The 19472-nt window shown below is 60.8% G+C and overlaps 1 protein-coding gene across 13 annotated transcripts in view; it reads left to right on the top strand.

The window, feature by feature from the left end:
• RALGDS (ral guanine nucleotide dissociation stimulator) overlaps positions 1–19472 on the top strand; it is a 67059-nt gene that overhangs the window by 10935 nt on the left and 36652 nt on the right. For 4 of the 13 annotated variants that reach the window (XM_049711763.1, XM_049711762.1, XM_049711765.1 and 1 more), the window contains exon 1: positions 12211–12466. The exons of 2 other annotated variants lie outside the window; for them this stretch is intronic. In XM_049711763.1, the coding sequence (XP_049567720.1) occupies positions 12284–12466 (183 nt within the window). In that variant the 5' untranslated portion in view covers positions 12211–12283. Of the gene's footprint in view, positions 1–12209; positions 12467–19472 lie in introns of those variants that run through there. 7 more of the 13 variants (XM_049711769.1, XM_049711768.1, XM_049711764.1 and 4 more) reach the window with 4 other exon arrangements.

The raw sequence follows: 19472 nt of genomic DNA, 5'->3' as shown, positions 1-19472 counted from the left end.
TGGCAGGCTCTGGGTTTGAGCCCAGACTCCGTCTACCTGGAGCCCCAGCTCGTGGCTGCCACTCTAATCCATGGAGTTGGATGTTGAGCTCCTTGCCGAGCTGGACGCAGGTGCAGGCCCGAAGGGGCGGGGAACTGTCCTCGGCTGCCACGGGAGGGGGCCGCTGGCACCCTTGGCCCGGCTAGATCCTGCTGGCACAAAGCCATGGGGAGCAGCTGGGGCAGGGCCCGGATTCTCAGATCCTCGGCAAACTGTGTGACTCAGCGGGCTGGTTAAAGGGGCCGACGGGTGGACAGCCCGAGCAGGGGAGCCCTGTGGCCAGTGAATCAGTAGTCAGAGCAGCTGGCCGCTGGGTTACTGTCCTGCCTGGGGCGGGGCCAAGCCTCAGCTCTCAAAACAAGCACAGCCCCTCTGTCTTTCTCCCTCCCAGCTCCCCTGGCAGATGCTCCCTGTGGCTCTGCCGTTCCCAGGGGTCCCCACGTCTCCCCAGCCTGGAAGAGGGGACAAAGCCTCCCGGTTCGGGCATGTGGCCTTCCACAAGTCACTCTGAGGCTCAGGCCCCCGATGGCCTTCGTGTAAAGAGGGACCCCCCTGCCCATGGAAGGGCACCTCGAGGATAGACTCTCCCTCGGCTCTTATGAAAAGCTGGGAGCAGCTTGGGAACAACAGCCCCAAAGCCAGACTGCTGTGTGGCTTTGGGTGAGTTCAGTGCCATCTCTGAGCTCTGTCCCCAAGCTCTCCTGCAAAACTGCCTCACACATTGTGACGATTAAATGATATCCACACTGGCATATCAGTGAACAGCAGAAATACTAGGGAGGTCGTTGACTCCGGTTTAGGCATGGAGTTGGGGGTGGGGGAGGTGAACAGGGAAATGGATGTCAGAATCTCAAGCTGGGCCTCGTACAGCGGACAGACCACCCACCCTGCTGACGGGGACCCAGCAGCCCCAAACCTGCCCGTGCTGCCAGGAACAAATCCACTTTAACCCAGTGCACAGTGGAGGACAGCAAGCTGCCCTGGGGACCGGACAGGCCCAGGCATATACCTGGGGTTGGCACTGACCATCTGTGCAGCCGCGGGCAAGTTGCTTGCCCTCTCTGGGCCTCGGTTTTCTGTTTTACAGCAGAGGTAGTCGCCGTGGCTTCATCTGTTTCACAAATGCTGGGTGGAAAGGTGTTTTGTCTCATCAGTAGCCGCTTCTGCCTGCAAGGCTTCTATTTGCCTTGGGTGAAGCCCCCCCGGACCTAAGCCCCTCTCCCAGCTTGTGGGGCTGGGCCACTGGTGCTCACGGCTGTGGCATCACCCCTACCTAGCAGAGCCAGGCTGGTGGTGACTGTGTTGAGAGACCTGATGATGGGCCTCAGGTTCCCAGAAATGAGAGGGAGGAGAACCGGGCTGACCCCACCCCCAGCAGGACCCCAAGTCAGGTCAGGAGGCTGCAGGAAACAGGAACGAAAGCTTGGCCCCAGGCCTCTCCCGCCTGCTTCCTGGACAGGATGTTGTGCTGAGTAAACAGCTTGAATTGGAGTCACCACTCTGGCTCTGAGTCACAGCTCCTAGCGACAGCCACGCGGTGTTTATAAACAGTGTGCTTCCCACCCACCAGGGCCTGCCCCCACTCCCCGCCCCCGGAGTCTGACGAGGGTGAGAGGACCCCACATGCCGGAGGCAGCAGGCTCCCCTGGAATGCCTCCCCCGCCCAAAGGGCTTGATTCGGGGCGCACGTCTGTGCGTACACGTGTGTCCCCGAGTGGGGTTTTGCTACGTCTGGGCTCGTGTGTGGCTGACGAGGTGCCTTATCCCGGGGCTACCTGCATCGTGGGCAGAGTGCCATTTTCAGGTCACGTGACTTTGGTGTCCTGGGACAGGCGTGGAAGCCGGGGTAGCATCTCAGGGCTGGTGTGCATGTTCCCTGAGGCCATGCCCACCTAGAGCTCCGTGCACAGTACAGGGGCACAGGAATGGAGGTGGAGAAGTGGCGGGGGTGGGGGGGGTTTGCAGGTGGAGCGCCCCTAACTGGTCCCAGCCTCAGAGCCCTGGCTCTCCGTGGCCGGTCTCCGTTCCAGGCCGTGACAGTGATGGTGTGGGCCATGTGGTGACACAAGGCCGGCAAGGAACAAAGGCGCCTCTGCTCTGCCCTACACGGGTGGGAGGAGGGGTGGATGGGCCCCGCCTCTCCCCCCCTCGCCCCTCCTCCTCAGGGCTCCTGCCTTTCTTGCCTGCAGCTGGTCCTGTCCTACCTCCTGGCTGTGACTCAGGCCCTCGGCCTTCCCAGAGCTCAGGGCCCACTGCTCGGGTCCAGCCCTGCCCGGGCCTCGCCTGGCTCACAAAGGAATGGCCCAAATGTCTCTGAGGCCAGGCTGACCTGTGCGGGGGCCTAGGGTCATTGGAGAAGAGCCCAGGGAGCCTTGTCTGGTGCTCAGGAGCTCCGGGAGGGAGACGTGCCACCCGGCACGGATCCTGGTACCCGGGAAGCCCTCAATAAATGCCTGTCAAATCAAAGGCATTAACACACAGACACACCTAACTGGGCAGCCTGGCTCCCTATTGGCTCCTGTGACCCCACCCCTGCTTCTTCTAAAGGCGTCTTGAAGCTCTCCGCCACCCCCAGGAATGTCCTCACTGTTGGAAAGGCTTTCCCATCCCATCGCCCACCCGCTCATCCCTGCCACAGCGCTGGGCCCAGGGACCAGGAGGCCATGGCTCGGGGAAGGCCCTCCCCCATTTCATCCAATGCCCCCAAGGCTAGGGAGAGCTCGCTGGTCCACTTCCAGGGCAGCCAAACCGCATCGAGGGGTGCCCGAGGTCACATGGCCAGTCAGCTGGCAACACAGGGGGAGAGAGGCCAAGGGTGGGGTCTGCCCAGGCCCCACAGGGCTGTCTCCCTCCTCAGAACTCTACTGCCCCCTGCCTCACCCATGTCCTGCTGGAGCCTGCACGGGGCTTCTCCCCAACAAGATTGAGCATCTGGGGGAGCCCTGCCATGCCAGCCTGTCCTCGAGAAAGTGGACCAGATTGTGTCTGCCAGCCCTCTTGGCCTCCCCTCTGCCGGACCAGGGTGACAACAAACATTTCCAAGTTATCCACTGGGATCCGGTTGCAGGGCTGCATGCTGAGCACCCAACAGACCTCACACAGCCATCTGGAGCTTGCTCTTGGAGGTGGAGCCAGGCCACAGTACCCCTGGTGCAGGGGCAACTCTGCCAACATTCACTGAGTGTACGTTACACGCCAGGCCCATGTCCGTGGGACACGATCAGAGTGCAGGTCCCCCCAGTTCCAGCCACGAACCAGGCCTGTGCTGAGTTCTTGTTGAATCCTGCAGCATCCTTGTGCCCATTTTACAGATGAGGAAACTGAGGCCACTAAGTCGCTGGCCCAGAGTCCCAGAGCTGCTAATAGAGAGCCCAGTCTCCCAAACCCACCAGTTTCCCAAAGGTCCAGATTGAGAGCCACCACGCACAGAAGGGCTAAGGTGGCTGGGGAGAAGAAGCAGGAGGTGCCTGAGTGGAGGTGAGCATGGGGTGAGTCAGGGCCGAGTGAGTGGGAGGGGGCTGGGGGCAGGGAGGACTTTGGATTCTTCTGTGGGCTGGACAGAAGCCTTTGGAGGGATTTTAGTGCCAGGGAAACATGCTGCGCTCTGGGTGCAGACATGAGGTGGGCGCCTGCAGGCAGGAAGACGGCTGCCTCAAGGTCTACCTGGAACCCCTCCCACTCAGCCCCCCAACCTCCAGATGCCCACCCACATCCCCGAGAGAAGCCCCACCCTAGGGGCTCCTGTGTCCCGGGAATCCTTTCTTCCATGAAAGAAATTCTCCTGCCCCCGAGGTGGGGGGCGAGGATTTGAATTTGAAAACCTCTGTACACTGCCACCCCCTCCTATAATGGATCAGGAAACTGAGGCTCAGAGAGAAGAGGAACCTGCAAGTCCCAAAGGGAGGCAGTACCAGGCGGGGGCAGGAACCAGGTCTCGGTTCCGCGGCTTTGAGCTGCCTGCTCTCGGGTCGCCTGCGCCCCACAAAGCCACCGGAAGAGGATGTGAAACACTTGCTCAGAGAGGCAGAGCAAGTGCTGGCGGGGCTTGGCGTCAGGGCGGCATGCTGGGCCCCGGCCACCCCGCCAGGGCCCCGGGGCCTGATGTGCCTGTGGGCTGGCTCCGGACCCCCTGTCCACCCCCTTCTCCTCTCGGCCTCCGCGATCCTGCGTGCCCAGCCGGCTGCCCACCAGGGTCCGAGGAGGGTAAGGAAGCAGCCCTTGGCCTCTGGGTCACCCTGGCATCTCCGGGTCTGGGCATCTGGGCTGTGGATGCCGACGAAGGGAGGGTATGTGGGCTCTGCAGAGGTGCACACAGACAGGACCCGGATTCTCCCTGTGATATCTTGGGCAAGTCCTTGCTCCCCGGGGCCTCAGTTTTTCCATTTGTCAGATGTGTGGGTTGGGCTCCTCCCATGGCATACAATGTCTGGTTTGCAGCAAAATGGGAAAAATGGAGACAAGGTCGTGAGTTTTCCTTAAAGCCAAATGTATTCATTTAACAATGATCCATTTTTCTGATCGTATGCCCTCCTTGTTACTTTTGGTGGGGTCTTTTCTGAAACGATGGTAATGATAGTGGTGATAGTGGTAATGATAGTGGTGGCATTTTTTTTTTTTTTTAACTACCCTACTTGGCAAAATAAACGGTTGCCAACCCTAGTTGGTCCCCGCAGTTTAAAATTAAATCCCATGTCTGGGTGCCAGGGGTGGAGGAGCTCCGAGGGCTGAGTGGCGGGGAAGGCTTCTGGAATTAGATGGTGGCTTAGAGAAAGCGGGGTCTCCTGCGCACCCTCCACGGGGCCTGGCAGGGCTCACACCTGCCTGGGGGCCCCACTGGCCAAGCTGCTTTGACCTCCGTGACATGTACTCGCCACCTTTTCTGACTCTGGGTGGTGATTTCCCCCCAGGCAGGGGGAATGGGGACAGGGCCTCAGGGTGCTGGGGGACACAGCTGGGCCCACCCTAAGACAGCAGGTCTGAGCTGCAGCTACTGGCCCGGCTCGGGACACAGCCCGGTCCACCCACCCTTGGCTGCCTCTCAGCCTGGTAAGAGTGGGAATTCCTGGCCCTGTTTATCACGGGAACAGGTATGACAGCCACGCGGGTGACACCAGGCCTAGGCACTCGGGCGCCCGACTCCACTGGGGCCGGCAGATGGGCAGACAGACTGGCAGAGGCCCTCTCTGGGAGCCCACCCCCGGCCTGGCTCCCACCCCGTGATGGCCCAGGAAGCCAGGCCTGCCGAGCCCAGAGGCAGGAAGGGTTGGGTGTTCCTCGCCTGTGTCTCTGGGGTGACCACCAGACGGAGGGCCGTCGCCCGCCGTGCTGCTCTCCAAAGCCCCACACCTTGGCCGAAGACACCTCTGCCGGCACCGGCCACCGAGGTGAGTTTCCCGGGCAATCGGTGCCTCTGCTGAGAGACTGGCTAGGCCGCGGCCAGGGCCCTTGACGTCCTCCCCTCCCGTCAGAACTGGTGGAAGAAGTTTGGCTGGAAGCTGCCCGGGGAGGCTCCATCTCCCATTCTGGGTGTGAAAGAGGCGGCGGGGGGGTGGTGGGGGTGGCGGTTACCCTGGTACCCGTGTCTGCCCACCTGGCCGGCCTGTCTACCTGCTCCCTGCCCAGGCGGGTTAGGGTGGCTGCGGCTTGTCCTAGCGGCTCCGCGAGTTCATATGATGCGTCTCAGATTACAAAGAGCTCTTGTGCATTGTTTCATCCTCTTTCCTGAGAGCCGAGTGGTGGTGGTATTACTACTACTATTATTATTGTTATTATCCCCTCTTACTGATGGAGAAACTGAGGCTAGGAAGGTGCATAGCAGGGACTTGAACACAAACCTAGGCTCTACGTTTTAAGAGTTTCCCAAACCTACAGGCCCGCTCCTTGGTCGTGTGTGCCCAGCGCTCCGCCGGCGTGGTCCCTGCGAGGGACGGGACCCCTCCCTTTCTGACCTTCCCCTCCGTGATTCTCGTGTTTCAGGCTCAGTTTCCACGTGTTTGTGTCCCTTCTGTTTCTCTTCCTCTCTCCTCCCCTGCACTCCCACCTCGGGCTCGTCACACGTTGGATTGGTGGCCTTTGGGGACATCAGGGACCCCTCAGGGTGCTGGGCCCTGAGCGCTCTGGGAGTGGAGGACAGTCATCAGAGTGGCTCCTGGTCTCACTCTGTGGCCCTGGATCACACGTGTGCCCCTCCGACTGTCCCCCTTAGCGTCCCAAGAGTTAGAGTCAGGGCCACGCACACCCACCTCCAGGGGAGGAAGGGAGGCTGCACAGCGAGCTCATAGCTCATCTGGAATGCCGGGCATCCTCGTCCTGAGCCACTTCCACGGCTCCGGGCATTGATTCATCTTGTTCTGGTCACCCTGGGACTGCAACGCCCTGTGAGGTCAGAGATTTGGGGTGATGACGATGTCAAACCCCTCCACCCAGGATGGTCTCCTAGATGTTTGGAAGCTTCACTTCCCACCTCCTGACCATTTCTGAGCTTGGCCTCCAGCCTGTGAGGCCGAAGAGGAGGAGGCGGTCCCTGGAAGTTCCCAGGGACCAGCGGCAGAGGAGGTGGGGCTAAGCTGGGCCCACTCGCTGTGCCAACAGTTCCCACGCTCAGCCCAGGTGCATCACCTCCTGCCAAGGTGTGTGCTCACCCGCCCACAGAGGGCTACCCCAGGACTCAGGCTGCCAGGAATGGTGACATCAGGTCAGGGGAATGACCGAGGAGCCTGGCCAGGCCACACCCCTTCCATGACCTCCCCAGGCTCTAAATATAGACCAGAAAAGACAGACAGACCTGGTGACCTCCACCTGCCCAGTGAGAGGTGAAAGGTTTTCCACAAAGGCCTGGTCCGAGTCCGGGTACCTGTTCCTCATTGGGCCACCAGCTCCCTCCATCACCTTGGCCGAGCCCAGGCTGGAGGAGGTGATGACCAAGGCCCTTGTCATCTGGACATTTCCTTGAATGAGTTCTCGCTCTGAGCCACCGTGTGCCTGCCGGGCTTCCCCAGAGTTGCACCCTGGGCCCCAACCCCATTTTCTGGGACCCTGTGCTGGGCAAAGTGATGGGTGGGAAGTGGGAAGCATGGGCTAGGCAGAGAAGGGCTGGCTCGAGGCTCTGAGGACCGCAGCTGTTCTGTGTGAGCCTCACTGGGCGTGGTGAGAGAGGACCCCAGAGATGCAAGCTGGGGTGCACCAAGCAGTTGGTCTTTTGTCTGAGGGCTAGGGGCTGGGGGGCTTTGAAGGGTCAAGACCCCTCCGGTTGCTGTGCATCAGGGGACCAATGATCAGACGACAGCGGGTAGGAAAAGGGGCCCCAGAGGTTTGGCCTGAGACACCTTTCCCTTAAACCGGAGGTGGCTACTCAGGGGCCTCTGAGCCAGGGAGTGATGGGAAGCCCAGTGGGGTCTGGGGCAAACCCACAAGCAGATGGCCCGGCTGGAGAGGACAGCTGCCTGTCAGCTCCCACCCGGCCTCCTGTTGCGTGGGAACACAGACCCGGTGCGGCTGGGTTGTCCAAAGTGACAGGAGCAGCCAGAAATGTGGATTTTTATATGAAGTCACCTGACCTTTTACTGTTGGCTCAAAAATTGAAAAACACTTTGCAAGCCAAGCAAAACACACGTGGGCTGGATTTGGCCCGGTTCTCTTCCCAGCTGTCAGCTAGAGACCTGTCTTTTGAGCTTCCCGTGCGAGGAGCGTCCTGCCTACAGCAACGGTCTGTATGGCGATGTCGTCCAGGGCTCCTTGTGACGCCCAGGGAAGGACAGATCCACTCTCCGGGGAAAGGCTGTACAGTGCTTTGTACTCGCTCTCCCTCCCAGCAGACTCTCCAAGGGCCCAGGTTAGCATAGACTCGATTTCAGGCTTGCCTGAGGTCCCTGGGTTTGCCTCCAGCCCCATCTGAGCTGCATGATTCAGTTTCCCAGCTGCCCACTGCCTTGGGCCCCTTGTGTTGTAAGGATGCTCTGAGTGCCCCTTGGGTGTGGAGCGAGGAGCCTGGGAAATGGTGAAGGTGGGGGCGTGGTCACTGCGCTGGCCCCGGGTCCGGAGGTTGCTCCCCTCCCTCCAGGGCTACTGGGAGCCTCAGCAGCATTAGGGGACAAGTCTCAAACTGTGTTCTTTTTCTTTTCTAACTTCTATTACGGAAAATTCCAAAAAGACACAAAAGTGGAGAAAATGGCATAAAGGCACGCAGCGCTCGTGATCACCAAGTGCGGGGCCGCTCGTGCTGCGTCTTCTTCTCTTACCGGCCCCATGTCCTGCCCACCTTCCCCACAGCAAACGATATTGACACAAATCCCAGGCACATCATTCCATCCATCTATCTATCTATCTATCTATCTATATATTTTTTTTTGCAATACGCGGGCCTCTCACTGTTGTGGCCTCTCCCATTGCGGAGCACAGGCTCTGGACGTGCAAGCCCAGCGGCCATGGCTCACGGGCCCAGCCGCTCTGCGGCATTTGGGATCCTCCCGGACCGGGACACGAACCCGTGTCCCCTGCATCGGCAGGTGGACTCTCAACCACTGCGCCACCAGAGAAGCCCCATCCATCAATATTTAATACGTTACTCTAATAGTAACCAAAATCCTGTGAGCACACCCGAAAAATGATGTCTATCATCTGGCTATCATCAGATATCCAGTAGTGTTCAAATAATCCCAATTGTTCCTCAGGGTTTTCTTTCTTTTTTTTTTTTTAAAAAAAAAAACAGTTGCCCTGTTCAAATCACAATCCAGAATCCGCACGTTGCATTTGGTCGTATGTCCCACCTTTATTTTATTTATTTTTTAAAATATTTATTTATTTATTTTGGCCGCGCCGGGTCTTAGTCGTGACACGCGGGCTTCTTAGTTGCGGCATGCATGCAGGGTCTCGTTCCTCGACCAGGGATCGAACCCGGGCCCCCTGCATTGGGAGCTCGGAGTCTTACCCACTGGACCACCAGGGAAGTCCCTGTCCCACCTTTATTTTAATCTGCAGTTTCCCCTTTGTGTTTTCCCCTGAAATGTATTTGTTGAAACTGGATGGTTTGTCCTGTGAAGATTCCCAGAGTCTGGAATTTGTGGGGTGCATCCTTATATGTGTTTAACATGTTCTGTGCCCTGTCATTCCCCCAAAAGTTTGTTCCGTGCAGAGGCCTGGTTGGATTCAGGTTAGGTTTTTGGCAAGGGCACTTCGTGGGTGGCTCTGTGTTCATCCATCAGGTGGCACCTACGTCCTGGCCCCCTCTCTTTTGCCCTTGGGAAGAGATCTACCCCACAGCTTTGGGGGAGGATCGTGAGGGGACGTGCTTGAGGGCCGGGGAGGGGGGCCTCCGTGAACTGCAGTCCCTGGTGAGGAGCTTTACCTGTGCTGTCTTCCCTTTGCTAACCAGGAGAAAACTGTGCCTTGGAGATCGGGTGACTCTTCGGGGGCCGAGGGCTGAGGGGTGGGTGGCATTGGCAGGGAGGGAGGGTCACACAGTAAGAAAGGGGTGGAGCTGGACTTTAAGCCCAGGTATCTCAGTGCCAGCACCTGGCTTCTGTGCTACCTGCCCCTCTGGGAACTAAGGGTGTGCGCGTATGTGTGCGCGCATGTTCACGCAGCTGGAGCAGCAAACAAGCTTGCCAGGACCCAGGAGGGGAGCCCCAAAGTGGGGGGAACAAGGCGGGGAGGGGGACAGGCACCAACCAGACAGACACCAACCAGAGGGAACCCCCTCCATCGCCCCCTGCATGCAAATGATGTCCAGGTAGTCGGATGGGAGGCAGCCAGGCCGACTGTGTTGGTGTGTTGCGTCCTGATGGAACTCCCCAGTCCTCACCTCCCCAGCCTGCTTGGGCCCCCCTAACCCCGGCCCCCTTGACCTTCAAGGTCAGAGAGGTAGTGACCTTGGTGCACTCAGGAGTCACTTGGCCTCCATGGGCCCCTTTCCCCAGCTGTAAAACGGGCACGAGCTTGCTTCCCAGGCCCCTCCCTGGGAGAAAGAGATAAAGGGAGCAGAGAAAAGAGATAAAGTGAGTACAGGCAGGTGCTGGGCTCTCCAGGCACTGAGAGCTTGGCCCCAGGAGGAGTGTGGGAAGAGAAGCTTCTAGCCCAAGGCCGTGTCCAGTGTCCAGGTCACCGCTGTCTTGGTCTTTGAAGACCTCATTCCTCTAAATATGTCCCACCCACCTCACCCTCCCCTGGGGCTTCCTCAACAGCCTCCTAGGGGTCTCCACCCCCAGCCAAATCTACCCATCTTGCTTTAAAAACGAAAACAACAAACAGAACCCAGCGTTTCTTATTATGTGTGTGTGATTACTAAAATATTTTAGAAAAATTAGCAAATTCTGAGAAGTAAAAAGAAAACAGTGTATAGCACTGCCCAGAAATAGCCACCATTCCTTTTGCAAAGTAGGTCCCTCTAGTCATATGCACGCGTGGAATGTCAGCTTCTAAAAGCATGCTCTGCCTCGTGGTTTTCTGACTTTACAGTTATAGCCGAGCATCTCCCTGTATCACTGTCCTACTGTGGTAGGTAATGGCACACGGGGTCCTGACAGTAAGTCTGCATAGGGTGTTTGAGTTGATTCCTTTGGTAGAGTTGTAATTGAGGTTTCCATAAACATCGTTGTACAGAAATCCATGCCCACATCTCTGAATGCTTCCTTAGGGTTAATTCCCAAGAGTAGGATTGTTGAATCAAAGCCATGAGCGTTTTCGTTTTTTTTTTTTCCAAATTTATTTTACTGAAGCAGAGTTGACTTATGTTGTGTTAATTTCTGATGTACGGCAAAGTGATTCAGTTATGCATATACACATTCTTTTTCATGGCATGAGCGTTTTTAATGCCTTTAATAGAAATCACCAAGTTGTTTTCCGTGCGTCTTTGTCAAGGCCTCGCCTTGTGCCTGATGGAGAACCATCCGGCAGGTGCTCAAGCTGCCCACATGGGCACGCAAGTGGGTGGGAGCTGCTGGGCCCCCACTGTCCATGGGTATCTGAGGCTTGGCACACAGTGGGTGCACGAGATATGCTTATGGAATGAGTAGTCTGGACCTGCCCTTTCATTTTACAGATGGGAAACTGAGGCCCAGTGGTATGGAACCAGTTCTGGGGAGGTTGGTGGCATTGCCGGGGCTGCTGACAGCAACTGCAGGCCTCTGTGAGGGCTGAGGGCTGAGGCCAGGGGCAGGCCTGGGCAGTGTGCTGGTGTGCGGGAGGGTCCCATTCATTCATCCGTCTACTTGCCTCCTCCCTGGCTTCTAGAAAGCGCAGCTGAGGCTCCCTAGCCCTGCTTCCTCCCCAGCCCTCAGCATCCTTACATCCACCCTGAAGGCTGCCCTGAGACCTTGAGCACTCAAGCCACCAGTGAGTGGCCCCAGGTGACCAGACCAGTGGCAGGTGCCCAGCTGGCATTTGTCTCTCGTGATCCCTCCTCACTCTTGAGTGCTGGCCCCACCTGGTGATGCCTGGTCTGGGCTCTCCCCCTTTCCCCCAACTGCCCCTCCTCTGCTGCCTCCCTTCTGCCTGTACCTCCTCAGGGTGGCCTTAGGGCTGAGACAGTGCAGGCAGAGGCCCCTTCCCCCCGCACCAAATACACACCCCAACCCTCATGACTTCCAAATGCACGTGTGCACTGAGGACCCGGTTCCAGGACGCGGGAGCACACAGCGAGGCACAGGCATCGGCAGAGTGAGTGCTATATATGTCAGTTACCCACTGTGATCCTCTCGGGTGACGAAACTAAGGCTCAGAGAGGTTAAGCAACTTGTCCGAGGCCACAGAGCTAGGGAGGGGCTTAACTGGAATTTATGGGAGGTGGAGACCCACTGCTTGGCCACACGTCGACACTTACACAAGTCACACAGCTACACAACCCGTGCGCTGCGCCCGCGCACGCACCCACACAAAGGGCCTAACCGTGGAACCCGCAGCCCCACGACACACGCCGCACGAGCACTCCCTAAGACACAAGCCGCCATCACTCCACCGGGGTTGCGCGCGCGCAGGCGTACACACTCCCCTCCGGCGTCTCTGGCCACTCCCTCTCCTGGCCCCGCCCCTCCACTCCGCAGGCCCCGCCTCCCGATCCCCGCCCCTGGCCAGCCGGCCCCGCCCCCGGCCTGACCTCAGCGGGGCCGGGCCGCGGGCTCAGAGCGCAGGCAGGGCCGAGCCGCGCGGGCCGCCGCCGCCGCCGACGCCGCCGCGCGCCGGGCCGGCCCCGCGCCCGCGCCGCCCCGGGTCCCGCGGCCCGGCCGGCCGCCCGCGCCGCTGCGAGCCGCCCATGGTGCAGCGCATGTGGGCCGAGGCGGCCGGGCCTGCGGGCGGCGCCGAGCCGCTGTTTCCGGGCTCCCGGCGGAGCCGCAGCGTGTGGGACGCCGTGCGCCTGGAGGTGGGCGGCCCCGACAGCTGCCCGGTGGTGCTGCACAGTTTCACACAGCTCGACCCCGACCTGCCGCGCCTGGAGGTGGGTGAGCCAGGCTGGCCCGGCGCTCGGCCGAGCGAGGAGTGGGTGGGGGCCCAGCGTCCTTAGCGGGTCACCCACCTCCAGTGGTGGTGGTCACCGCCCCCAGTCCGGAGGTTGCGGAGGGGGAGGGTCCTTCCGCAGAAATCCCCCTCCTTGCGCCAACCCCAAGGCAGCCAGGTGGGCGGAGGGGCTGCTGCCAGCCGGTCCAACAGTTTCGGGACCAGAACCGGGTCTTCGTGCCCCCCTCTATCCGTCCCAGTGCGTGACCTCACCGAGCCCAGGTGTGCCACTCCCGCGCCCCTGCAACCCAGGTAGACTTGCTCCCGCGGGCAGTCACTGTCTGTTTGCGTCTGTGCCTTTCCCTACAGCAGGGCTGGGCCGTATTTAGTCCCCGTGGCCAGGCCGGGGCCGGCTTAGGCAGTTTGGCTTCGAAATGCAGGTGGTGAACGAGTGATTAGGGCGGCAATCTTCTAGAATCCTCAGAGGCGGTTGGGAGCACAGTGGTCTTACAGACAGCCCCCCTTGGGGGCAGAAGTGGACTCCGATGTTCTGGGCTGCTCAAAGCGGGGGAGTGGGGAGACAGGCCTCCAATCTGTGGGGCCCGGTGTCCAGGCGGGGAGGTTGGGACAAGGGCCTCTCAGGTGGAGGGGTGACTCACTTCTTGATTAGAAAATGCGCCGACACCCTGAATCTGTAAGGATTTGGGAGGATTCAGAACGGGGGTGTGCCTATCATGCATGTGGTTGGGGGAACTAGGTGAGGGCTGGACTCCTGTCTCTAGTGTGCTCTGGGCAGCGGGGGGCGGGGGAGGAGTTCCCCCCCACCCCTCCTACCTGACTGTGCAGCCAGGGTGGCAGAATCCAGGGTTGGGGCCTGGACAGAGGCCATTCCTGGGTCGGAGAGCTCAGCAGGGTTCCTGAGCCCCCGAGCTGGCGAGGGCCCCTTGGTATCCCTGCTTTGTCACTTTAGGCCCGGGTAAGTTGTAATTGCCAGCCTGGGTCTCGTGCCTCTGTGTGTCCCCAGTGCCTAGACGGGGCCGGGATGCATACTTACCCGAGGATAAAGCGCATCTCCCTGCCCAGAGTGGGGGGAAGGCAGGGGGTGGAGGGAGCTCTTGGTGGGAGAACCTCGGGCCGGGGAGACCCTTTATTGCTGAGCTTGGCCGGTGGCCCGGCCAGGCACACTCCCCGACCCTCATCCACCCACAGCTCTGGTCTTCATTAGTGGCTGGAGCGAGACCCCTGGGAGGGTGGGGGTGGGCGGCCTGACACCAGCCCAGCACTCATCTGACTTTCATTATGTCTGGCAGCTCCTCGGGCTTTGTGTGTTGGAGGGTCCGGCCTGCGTGCTCGCAGGGGTGGGCCGCTCAGCTGCTTCTCTCCCTCCCTCCTTCCCTCCCTCTGTCCGTCTGTATCCCTGAGGAACCGAGGGAGAGGCAGAGCTGAGCCCTACCCCTGCCCAAGGGTCTGCCTTGTCTCCCTCTCTCTCTCTTTCCGCCTCTCCCCCTCTCCCCCCTCCTCTTCCTCACTGGCCCCAGCACTGAGATCCAGGCCGTGGCTGCTGTTTAGAAATCAAAGGGGAAGCTTCTGGCTGGGGCAGGAAAACCAGGGTCCTGGCAGGAGAGGAGGCCACTGCCGGAAACCAAACACAATGACCATTTACCATGAGCTGGGGGAGGGGGTGGGGAAGTCCCTGTCCCTCCTGCCAACACCCCGCCCCCCCCCCCATCCTGGGGCCGATTTCCTGGTCGCTGGGGCCTGCCAGAGCTGAAGCGGCTGTTCGTGGTCCCTGTCCTGTCTGGAAACCACTAGGCAGTTTCTGGTTCCTTCCCCGGTCCCCCTTTCCTTAACAAGTCTCCACCCCGTCCTTCCCTCTCTGGGCTAACAGATGTCCTCACACATCTGGGCATCTGCTCATCATCGTACTTCTAAGCCAGGCCACTGCTGACCCAGCCCGGCCTGCGCAGTTCTGTGCTTTCTGGAGGTCACCGGGCCCACGCCCCTGCCTCCGTTCAGGCCACTGCCTCAGCCAGGCAGGAGGAGTCCCGGAGTCCGTAGCACCTACTGTCTGCAGACACCACCCCCTCGTTCCAGCTGGCTTTGACCAGCCTCCCGAGTAGGTGCCGACCCCGCTTTATAGGAGACTGGAGCTCAGAGAAGTGAAGTCCCTGAACTAAAGGTACACGCAGCCAGCGAGGACGCAGCCGGGATTTGAAGCTGGGCAGTGTTCTGTGCTGGGCGCCTGTTGTGTACGAGAGCCCACAGGGGTCAGAGAAGGATACCTCGCAGTGAGACAATTACACGTGCCCCAGGAGGATGGTGGAGCTGTTAGGGGAACGGAACCAGGCCCAGGCAGCCCAGAAGTCCCCGTGCTTGGTGAAGGGTAGGGGTGCTTATAGGCCAGAGGAAGGTGAAAGTGCTTTGGGCCACAAGACACGGGGGAGAGCTTCAAGGAAGAAACAAGCCCACAGCTGGACCCTAAAGGTTTTAAATAATAGGTAATATGAGCCGGCACTGGGTGGGAGGCCGTGTGCTGAGCAGTTTGCGTGCGTTATGTCTTTGGGGGTCAGGATCATCTGTCGTCCATTTAACAGATAGAACAACTGAGGTGCTAGATTGCACAAACTCACCGAGCCAGCAAGTGGCAGGGGCGGGATTCCCACCCAGGCAGGGGGTCTGCAAGCCCTGAGCGCGGTGTAGTGGGTGGAATGAAATGAGGAAGCCTTCTCGGAACCTCGGGCAGAGCAGAGATGTGCAGGGGAGATGCGTCTCCCTCCAGCCTCCCCGCCTCCTTCCCCGTTGTCTGGTCTCTTGATCTCACGGTGTGCAGGGCTCCAGTGTAACCCCCAGGGCTCATTAGCCTTAGGCCAAGAGGCATGACCTGAGAGGTAGGGGTATGTGTGTGTGTCTGTGTGTGTGTGTGTGTGTGTGTGTGTGTGGTGTGTGTGTGTGTGTGTGTGTGTGCGTCTGTGTGTCTCTGTGTGTGTGTGTGTCTGTGTGTGTGTGTGTGTGTGTGTGTGTGTGTGTGTGTGTGTGAAAGTCTGTGTACTGTCATCTACCAGCCAGGCTTCCCGTCAGGCTCCAAGGCGGCGGCCTCCAGCAGCTGCACAGCCTGTCAGGTTCACAAGGGGCCTGACCAGCTGCCACCTGCTGGGCCCCCATGGACTCTCAGGTTCCCCTCTTGCTTTACTCCTCAGGGGCCAGGCTGGCTGGTACTGGGTCCTTGTTCCTTCTCTGGCGGGGAGGACTTCTCCGGACTGGGCACGCTGAGCTGTTTCCCCAGTGGCTCTGGGATGGCCCTGGGGCAGGAGCGGGTGGGGGCTCAGTGCTGGGAGGTGTTAGACCGCTGGCAGGCAGGACTGGGCCCCCATCCTCAGCCTGGGAGTTAGCCGTTTCCAGGCCCTTCTTCACTGCTGGTGAGGAGGGTTTGGAGGAGACTTAGCACTGGCCACCTGCAGCCTCCGAGCAGGCCAGTGGGGGCGGTTTGGGGAGGTGGCACCCCGCCACCCAGTGGAGGACTGGCTGCCTGTAAGGCCCTCACAGCGTGGCACCATGCTGTGTCCGCCCTGCCTCAGGCTCGGCGTCCGGCCTCTCAGGCTCAGGAGTGCCACGTTCCTGGACATGTGGCTCCCGTGAAGCCACTGTCCCCAACCCAGTTCTGAGGAGGTGGGAGTTGAAACCTGCAGCCCAGTGCAGGAGAAGCGGAACTTTGAGCAGCCCCCAGTTTCCATCCCCTGACCAGCCTGTGGCGGGGGAGGGGGAGGGGTGAGCCGATGGTTGCCAGAAGGGTGCTCGGTGAGCAGGGTGAGGGCATCCAGCACGGGCCTGCATTCTGGGAGCTCGGGGAGTGCGTGTTGCCCGGCGTTTTCCTCTCCTCCCCAGGGAGCCCCCGGATGCTGGCAGGCTCTGGCAGCTCTGCGGGCTCGAGGGAGGCACGATGTCCTTTTGACCCAAGGTGCAGCATCACGCGTGCTGGTCCAGAGCTTGGGCTCTGGAGGGAGGAGAGCTGGGCTGGAAGGCTGGCTCAGCCTCTCGCAGCCCTAGACGTGCTCTCGGTCCCTGAGCCTTGGTTTCCTTATCTGAACTCGAGGCCAGTTGCTCCGCTTAGGCTTCTGGTGAGGACCGAAAGAGACAGGCGGCCTGGCAAGCGGTCCCCACTGCGCCTGGTACTGTGTCAGAGCCGGACAGGCCGTGGCTGCCACGATTGTGTCTTCTGACAAGGTGCCAGGGGAGTGCCCGTGCCCAGGGCTCCAGGAGGACGCTGGCCAGCCTGGTCAGCATGGTGCTTCCCAGGCCTGGTTCTCGTAGCTGACCCCAGGCCTGTGGGTGCCCTGGCCATCCTGTGGCAGGAGCCCCGACCAATCCCCTCTCAGTGGAGAGGTGCGGGTGCGAGGGAACTGCCATTCCCCACCCCCCCGCCCCCCTCTGGCTGTGTGACCTGAGGAAGCCTGTTCTGTCTCTGGTCTCCCTCCCTCTAGCATGTGTGTGACCAGGGGCTGAACTGCACTTTGAGGCTGTGACCGTGGCAGCCACCGGTGGAGCGAGGCCTAGGTGTGTCTCCACGGCATATGACTGTCACGGGCCAGGGTTCAAATCCCTGCCCCGGCTGCCTCTTCCTGGCTCCTGACGGGGATGAGCTCCCCGCCTGGCTTTCGCCACCCATCAAGTGAGGTGTCGGGAGGATTAAATGTGATGAGTGTGCAAAGGGCCTGACACCTGGGAAATGCCCTCAAGTGCTGGATGCTGTGGCCAGTGGTGTTGATGTCAGCTGGCCCTCCCTCCACCCCCTCGTGAGAGGCCACCCTCCTCCTCGGCTGTCACCAGCCATGCCCCCTTGCAGGCCTGGCCCCTAGAGGCCTGACGGTCGGGAGCTGGGGGGGCAGGAGGACGAGGTGGGCAAGGCCAGCCTGAGGTCTGGTCTCCGCTCTCCACTGGCGGCACGTTTCTCTTCTAGACGCTGACGAGTAGCCAGGCTTGGGCTGGCCGAGAAGGTTCTTGGGGAGATGGGTCAGCCTCTTTGGAGGCTCAGCACAGGCTGATCCCCAAACTGCAGTTTCTGGGGTCACTGAGCTCCCCGGTTGCCCTACCGCCCAGGCACCTCGTGTGGTCCCCTACTAAGGCCACCTCTGGGCTGCGCTGCCTGGGGACCAGGAGCATGGCCACCCCCATCCAGGGCTGACCTTGAGTCCTCACTGGGGGTCTGTTCATGTCCTCGGGCTCAGGGTGCAGGACACCCACCTGGGGTGGGGGCAGGCCCGAGGGTGGCGCCCCGTCGCCCACCGGGAGGGCCATGCACATTTGGCGTTTTCTTCCTCCCTCCCTGGGCACACGATCTGAGAGATGAACCAGGGCTTGGACACTTTCTACTTGACCATCTCCCCTGGGCCTTGGTCTCCACCTCTGTAAAATGGGTGCTCGACTTTGTATTCAAACTGTCCCGGCATTCGGAGAGACTAAGCAGCTCTCTCTGATCCCTGAGCCGTCTCGTGTTTTGGCTCCTGCATTCAGACAGAAGGCTAAAGGGTCGGAAAGCCGCAGGCCTGGTTCCCTCCTCCGCACAGATTTAGGATGACCCGCCCTCCCTTTCACCTGGCCCTCCTCCAGCTCTCCGGGCGTCTGGCAGGTCTCCCGGGAGGCTTTCCCTGGCCCGGTGTCCATCGTCAGCTCGCCAGCCACAGCGCCCTCAGGTCCTGTTCCTGGGTGCTTTGTATGCCTGGCGCCGAGCCGCTCATGTCCCCTCTCGTGACCCCTGCCGCCTTCGTCCCCTTGGAGAGCTGCTGCCCTTCGCCCATCTCCCAGACAGTCTCACTGAGGCCAAGGGCTGCAGGGCTCAGCTGAGCTGGGAGCCAGAGCCCTGCAGGAAAGACAGTACCTGTGGGTCCGGTGGGCCCAGGGCTGCAGGGTGCTGGCGGGTGGCTGGGTCAGGGCCTCGGGTGACCTCTGTGACTCAGTGGGCCTGAGCAGCAGCTCAGCGGGGTGCCATGAGGTCCCCGGGCGGTGATCTCATGCACGTGGGGGCCACCGCCCCCCCACTCCCCACCCTCGCCTGCGTGAGACCAGGTTTCTCCACGTGCAGCCCCAGGGAGGAGACCACGGTGTGGCTTCAGGCCCTCCTCCTCCGTGAGCCCCTGGCCAGTGACGGGGAGACGGTCTGCAGCCAGAGGCGTCTGTGGGTCTGGAGGCCCCGTGTGGTCTGTAGTTGCAGCTTCCACAGCAAATGTACAGCTGAATGGGAGGAGAGAGGTCACCAGGATGGGAGAAGGCGCCACCCCTGTGTGTGCAGGCACAAGCCACCTTCTGGGGGAGATGGCAGGGCTGGAAAAGGCCCAGTAGGTCCCCTCTGTTCTCTCCAGAAATGAGGGTGGAATCGGCTCCCGGCAACCCTGGTACTCTGTCTTGCGGGAATCGGGGCTCGGCCTGCAGTCAGTTGGGGCCACGGCATCAGAAGGCTGATCAGGTGACACACTAACATGTCACCCAGGCTGTTTCCTTGTCCCTGGGGCTCCGGGCTATGCTCCGAGGGACAGCGGGGTGTGGGGCACCCTGGTGCCCATTCTGCCAGCCTCTGCTCACGAGGGCCTGGAGGCGTCTCACCACCCTCGCTCCAGACCCACGTGGTGGTAGGCTGGGCAGCGTGTGCAAGGCCCAGCTGCCAGCTGGGTCCCCGGGCCCTGGGGCCATCTGTGGGTGCCTGCTTGGGGCGGGACAGGAGGATCTGTCCCCTGAGGACACAGCCACCCACCTGGTGTTCTTTCCCCCTAAGAGCTCACTGCTGCCCTGTGGACGCCTCCCCCCAGGGCGTCTGCCGTTTGCTCGGCCATGCGCTCCCCCGGGAGCTCCCCAGCCCCCGCCAGAGCCTCCCCAGGGCCTTGGTGCTGCCCACACGGGCTGCCTGTTCCCGGGCCTGTGTGCTGTCTGCTCTGCTAACAGGATGGGTCACCTGTGGGGTCCAGGGCCCAGCCCTTCCTGCCCCAGAGGGTCCCGGGGCAGGTGCCAGGGCTGTCGGC

Source organism: Orcinus orca, chromosome 6 (assembly GCF_937001465.1).
Source record: "Orcinus orca chromosome 6, mOrcOrc1.1, whole genome shotgun sequence".
NCBI lineage: Eukaryota > Metazoa > Chordata > Mammalia > Artiodactyla > Delphinidae > Orcinus > Orcinus orca.
The sequence above is the reverse complement of the archived record's forward strand: the minus strand, read 5'-3'. Positions and strand labels throughout refer to the sequence as shown.